Consider the following 6,916-nt stretch of genomic DNA (forward strand, 5'->3'; position numbering starts at 1 on the left):
TAAAGAAAAAGTACTTCATGATAAACTGTCATCTTTAACTGATACAAGAAAACACTCCCATGCCATTAATGGTATTTTCTCAGTTAATCTGCAAAAACCACTTCTTCCATCATTTGTCATCATCATTATCATCATCATCATCATCATCATCATCACCACTAAACTACATTCTACTATCTATTAGACTCTTTTGGGAAAAGAAATTAAAAAAAAAAAATGAACTTAATTCAAGTAGAAGAACCAACACCAAGGAAATCTATGAAAGGAAGTGAAGAAGTGGAAGTGGGGTCCTCTACTGATCTGCTTCCTGATCCAGCTTCAAGTGAAGGAGATGATGAATAAGGGTGTGTTTGGCGTGGGGAAATTTGTTGATGAGATGGAAGAGAAGTGTTGTTATTGTCGTAGTAGTAGTAATAGTATGACTGCTCTTGTTGTTGGACTTGCATTGGCATTGGCATTGGCATTGCTATTGGAATTTGTATTGCCCTATCCAAACACCTGCTTCCACTGAACATGCTCACCATGTTATGGTTACTTGAACCTGCCCATATTATAACATAAGCAAAATTTAATTATAATCCAAAAAAAAACCAAACGGTTCTTTAGGTTAGAGATATTAAATTGTGGTAATGAAAATGATTTATAGCGTAAAATTTCATCAAAAGTTTTATATAATTCTCAGGTTAATGAATCTTTGATCATAAAAAAGTTTTTTTTTTTACAAATTTTCATTACCACCTAATATCACATCTTCCAATGGTAATGCATTGAAATGAATTTTATGAAGAAGATGAGATGATTGAAGTTGGACAAGCATAAACATCAAAATAGCAAGAGATTTTACAACCAAAACTATATTAGTTTTATTATTCTCATTACCACGTTTATTATCACCTATCATACGGGCCGAAAATGTAATAGCAATGATTTGTAAGCATTTGTAAGATGTCTAATGGGATAAAATATTCTAAATTTAATTTAGGCTTTAAAATTAAAATACATACTAGTAAGACTTAAAAATTTATGTGTATTTTTGGTCGGTTTATAGAGGAGAAAAGAGGAATGAATGAAAGATGAGATCAGCAAACAACATATCTTTTGGCTTGTTTAGTTTATAGAATCTCTATCTATATATTATTCTCCTTATCATAGACCAAGTAAAAGGTTTATGTCATAAGAATCTCTTCCATGCTAAAACAAATATTTTGGTGGTTAAAAGGGAGGAAAGTCTTGCCCAAAGTAAAGACATTAAATGCATTTATTGCTTCTTTTTACTCATTGATTATTGATCAAAAGGAATTCAACATTTTGATGTATACAATCCCAATTTACCAAAAAAAATCACATCAATTTTTGTAACTTTACAATTAATTAATTGACTAATCTTATTATCAAATTTTAATTAAATTGTAAAAATAATTTAAATACTGATTGAATAAAAATAATTTAAATACTGATTGAAGACTTTCCCTTTCAATCTGGTGATAATTTTTCAATTTAATTCTCACTAATCCTTGCCGTTTTCCGAGCTTACCTAGACTCAATAAAAATTTGACTAAATTGTATATTAATTATCATCATCACGGTATTTCGCTCATAGAAACTATGATTAAAATAAAAAAAAAAAAGCAATTTATAACCATATAAAAAAATACGACCAAGGAGACCTTTGACACGAAAGAGATCAACACTATAAATTATAAGCAACATATATCACAATCCCATTACAATATAAAAATGTCTCTACAACTTACTAATAATTTAAAAAACCACATTAACTGAACACTTTTTTTCCTTTTTAAAGTTGTAATTAACATTTCATCATAAATTTATCATGCATTAGATCATGTAAAAACCAAATAAATATTTTTTTTGTAATTAATTAATAAAAATAAAGAAAAGATAAGAGAACCCACCAGAGAAGAAATCTAAAGGAGCTTGCTGACTATTACTTGGAAAAGAACCTTGATTACTGATATTTATCCCATTTGCAACATGTGAAATGTTACTATGATAATTATTATTGTAAGAGCTTGGGAGTTGTTGTTCATTATCTTCTTCCATGGATGATGATGATGATGATCTTCTAAGATGATGATGATGATGATGATGAGGGAAAGTAGATGATGGTGATGAAGATTGATGTTGCATAAGATTATTTCTCCTCCTCCTATAAGCATTAGATTGTTCTCTATACTTCCTAGCCATAATAACATGCCAATGATTTTTAACAGCATTATCAGTTCTCCCAGGGAAAAGTCTTGCAATCATAGCCCATTTGTTACCATAAACTCTATGTGCTTGCATTAATCTCTCCTCTTCTTCTTCTGTAAATGCTCTCCTGTTTATCCTTGGGTCTAGTTGGTTGAACCACCTCAATCTACAACTTTTACCTGCAAAAAAAAAGATAATGATACATAATTAGTGCATAGTTTGGTAAATAAAATCAACTTTTACTCATAACAAGATTGTTTTTGTTTGTGATATAATAATGGTGGTATAGATTGGTAGAAATAAAGATGTATAGGAGTGATTTTGAACATGTACAAAATGTCCGATCCACCATATAATACTCTTAAATTAAGGCCTTAAATATTAAATTATATTGCTTTTGTATTTGTTTATTAATTAATTATCCATCTTAGGCTCAAAATTGACAAAAAAAAAAAATATACCAAATAAATTAAGCCTTAAAAATATTTTTGGAATTTTGCTCCACCCAAGTTAATCTAGGGTTGTCTAACATAACTAGTAAACATCTTAAACTAGGAAAACATAACTTAAAAATGATGAAAATTATGGGTTAGTCTTACTCTTCCATCCTTTTGACAGAAATTCGATTAACTCTTTACAAATGTTTAAAGTTTACTAGTATTTGTATTCGTGCTACAGACTGTTTCGAAACGATCTAAAATAAAAAGCAAATATTAATAATTGTATTAGTTGGTTTATTATATCTATGTATAAAAAGCGTGTTACGATGAGACCGTCTAACAAGAGAATTTGTGTTCCTTTTTACAAGGGTTTGTTTTTTGGGGTTATAAAGTAAAAAATAAAAAAAGGGGGATTTTCAAAAAAAAGGTTAATATGAACAAAATTAAACAAAAGGAGTAAAATAAAAAGAGATAAAAAAAGAAGTTATAAATTACCTGATCTTCCTTCCAATTTTTCAGCAATGAGGTTCCAATTTTGAGGGCCATAGATACCAACAAGTTCCTTGAGTTTACTATCTTCAGCAGGTCTCCAATGTCCTCTAGCACATACCTTACTTTCTTTAGAACACTCTACTTTATTATTATTATTATTATTATTATTATTATTATTATTATTATTATTATTATTATTATCATGACCAAAACTTTCATCTTCACAACTTGTATTATTAAGATCCATACTTGAAATCCCATCTTTAAAGTTACAAACTTTACCCTCAATTACTGCTTGTTGATCTCCATGAATTTGAGGAATAAAACTACCCACAAAAGGAAAACCACCCCTGTTGTTAGAGGGATCTTCTGAAGTGGGCATTGTCCCAAAACAGTTGGGTTTCTTAAGAGAAAGAGAGGTTAAATCAGGAAAAGGAATCATACCCATTGAAGAATTACAAGAAGATGATGAATTAATTTGAAGAAAATGCAGAATTTCAGAATGAAAAGGAATGGTAGAGTATTATTATGGTTTTGGTTTAATATACTCAACACTTGTTAGACATGCCTTCATTTAGTTTTTTTTATTTTCTGACAAATTTCTTTCTAACTGTTACAAAAATCATATTCTTAATTTCTTGAAATTTCTAGAGAGAGAAAGTGAGAAATGTAGCGAGAGAGGGAGGTTGATTTCATTCAAAATGAGAAATAATGAAAGGATAAAAGGAATGTTGATGAGAAGTTGTGGGTAAAGAGAAATAGTGGAAAAAGAGGGGAGGAATTAGAGAGAATATAAAGATGGATTGAGAGAAGAAGAAGTTATGAATGTAAGAAGAAAACACTTGAAAAATGGGAAAAGTGTTTGTAACAGAAAGAAACCTACAACAATCAACAATCTCTCTCTCTATCTCTCTCTCATTTGAGTTAAAATAAATACTACCGGTTCCAAGTTGTTAAACACCCTGCTGACTGACCTTTTTGATGTAACTCGCAACCAAAAGAAAAAAACAATTTTTTTAATAATTTTTTTAAATATGTGTTTTTTAAAGTTGGTATTATAAGGGGTAGGGACTTATGAATTTTCTACTACTATTTTTCTCTTTTAATAAATGGTACACAATTTTCAAAATAAAAAGTATATCAAAATTTATAACATTAATCACTTTTATTCAGTCAACTTGTCTCATTTATTTTTCTCACACTTGTCGAGATAAAATTAACATTTTATATCTTTAATTATACTCCCTCCATTCTACTAAAAATGTCTTATTTAATTTTGACACTATTTACATATTACTCTTAATTTGTATTTTATTCTTAATCTATGAATTAAAACATAATCAACTGAGATCTTATTTGATTTTTCTCAATTCAAAAATTATTGATATCCACTTTTTATAATATTTCATTATGTATATAATAAGAGATATTATGCACTAAATAAGTACATTGAATAGCTTGAAAAAGTAAATGGAATATTTTGAGTGGAATGGAGGTTATATAAAATATAAAAATTATGAAAAGTTCATGTTAATAATCCTTGCATTGAGACGAATTAAAAAAAATTCACTTGACTATATTTTAACTTATGAATTAAGAATAAAATATAAACTAAGAGTAATTAGTAGTAATAATCTAAAATTAAATGGGACAAGTAATAAAAATAAGGGAGTAGCAAATTTAAAAATAAGGTCAATAAAAGACTATCTCATTATAGATTAATGTAACTGAACTAAATTAAGGATCATGATTATCCTATGTTCTTTAATAGTTATTGATTTGTCCTTTTGAATTTGTAATATATCTCAGAATTAAAAAAAAGTTATGAATGAGTAATTAGGTTAACTCATAATTTTAGATAAATTAGAAAAAAATTAGTTTAATGAAGTTGTTGAATTTGGTAATAATAAGTTAACTTGAGGTACTTCATAACAGAAAAAGATAACTAGAATTGAAGTGTTTGAATAAAAAAAAGAATAAAATTAAGAAGATAAGTGCATTAGAGTGTGAGTCAAACCTTCCCCTAGTTTCCATTTAGAGGCATTGATGACCAACCAAAAGAAAGAATGAAAAGAATAAATAATACTTCTAATATCATCATATCCTTGTAAGATAAGGCATAAGCCCAGCCCCACTTGGAAATCTAGTTTAGATTAGGTCTGACTACATTTGCTTTGCATAAAATCAATGCACTCTTTGTTCTTAACTTTGGCAAAATGCTTCTTACTTCTTAGCACATCACACGTGTGTCCATTTTTGTGAGTTTAATATTGGTTTTCTTATGATTTTAAAAAGTTTTAGAAGAAAAATTATATCTTGTCCCACTTACAACCAGCGCTATTTTTTCATACAAAGATTTTGAGATTGAATATCATCTTACTCTATTTTTCTTTCAATCTACTTTATAATTTTAAAAAAATTTTAGCTGAACAAATTAACTACTTTTATCTTATTAATCGTTGTTATTCTCTTTGTCATTTTAAAGTTGTACCATATAATTTAATTTGAAAACTCTTATTTTATCCGATTCGTTGCAACATATGAAAAAGTGGCACTATTCCTTCATTATTCTTAATTTGTGATTAGTTTTAAATCTATAAGTTAAAACATAGTTAAGTGAAATCTTGTTTGATTTTTTTCACTGTAAAGATTATTGGTATTAAATTTTTACAATTTTTATATTATATAACTAAAGATTAAATTAGTGTATTAGAGTTCGTAAAAAAGTAAATATTATTGGTATTAAATTTTTACAATTTTTATATTATATAAGTAAAGATTAAATTAATATATTAGAGTTGGTAAAAAATAAATATTACAAGTAAGGTATGGAGAAAGTAACAAATTTAAATTAGGGTGCAAAGAAATAGAGGATTCATAGATTCAAACCTCTTTCTGCGTGAAAAGCCTATTAGGCTAGTAGCCTAGTACTTATAAGATGTTTAGTTTAAATTATACTTTAGATTTTGCATTATATGCTCTAGAATAGATAAACTCCTCCATTCTAAAATATGCATCTCATTTATTTATAATTTTATAATCATTTTTTATAAAAAGCTTATTATTTAATATTAATCCAATTTATACTCATCTTATATTCGATCCAATATGTAATTCATAATCAATTTTACATTCGTTTAAACCTCTTTTATTTATTTTAAACTATACACGACTTAATAGACACATTTCAAACTAAATAAATCTTAAAATTGTAAAAAAATAAAACAAATAAAATATAAATAATTAGATTATGATCAATTTAGGATTCTAGACCATCACTAAAAAAATAGTTGGCAACGAACATTTGAGTCGCCTAACAGTAGGCTCAATGTATCGAACGACTCTGTGCCGACCAAACACATAGATCGCGTAGTAAGTAGTTGGCAAGATATTCATGGTCCCGGTTTAGTCGCCTTTAACGACTACAATCTTTGAGCAGCCATCTAGTAGCTAGAGGTGACTAAGATCTCTAGTCCCAATTAATTTAGTCTCTACAGACGACTAATCGGCCACTAAAATATGGTCGCTACATATGTTAAATATTATTAACAATAAAATCGTATTTTTATAGTGCATTAGATTAGATGGATCTAGCTCTGATCTGAAGTTTTTCAAACTTTATGGATCTCAATTTGTGTCTCAATCCAAAAAAAGTATAGTTACGAAATTTGTTGGATTTTACTCATACTTAAGGTGGTGTTTAATGGGTCGAATAAGAGTTCAAAATGAGGATCCGACCCATTAAACACCCCTACTCATACCCAAACCAT

At 28.0% G+C, this 6,916-nt stretch overlaps 1 protein-coding gene across 1 annotated transcript; it reads right to left on the bottom strand.

Annotated features, from left to right (window-relative positions):
• Positions 1 to 4,071, bottom strand: LOC130809103 (transcription factor MYB54-like). Its single transcript, XM_057674734.1, has 3 exons — positions 3,150 to 4,071; positions 1,917 to 2,393; positions 1 to 541 (listed from the first exon to the last, which is right to left on the bottom strand). The coding sequence occupies exons 1-3, from the start codon at positions 3,592 to 3,594 to the stop codon at positions 228 to 230; spliced, it is 1,236 nt and encodes a 411-aa protein (XP_057530717.1). The 5' UTR covers positions 3,595 to 4,071; the 3' UTR covers positions 1 to 227.
• Positions 4,072 to 6,916: the final 2,845 nt, after the last annotated feature.

The sequence above is a fragment of the Amaranthus tricolor genome, chromosome 3 (assembly GCF_026212465.1).
Source record: "Amaranthus tricolor cultivar Red isolate AtriRed21 chromosome 3, ASM2621246v1, whole genome shotgun sequence".
Lineage (NCBI taxonomy): Eukaryota > Viridiplantae > Streptophyta > Magnoliopsida > Caryophyllales > Amaranthaceae > Amaranthus > Amaranthus tricolor.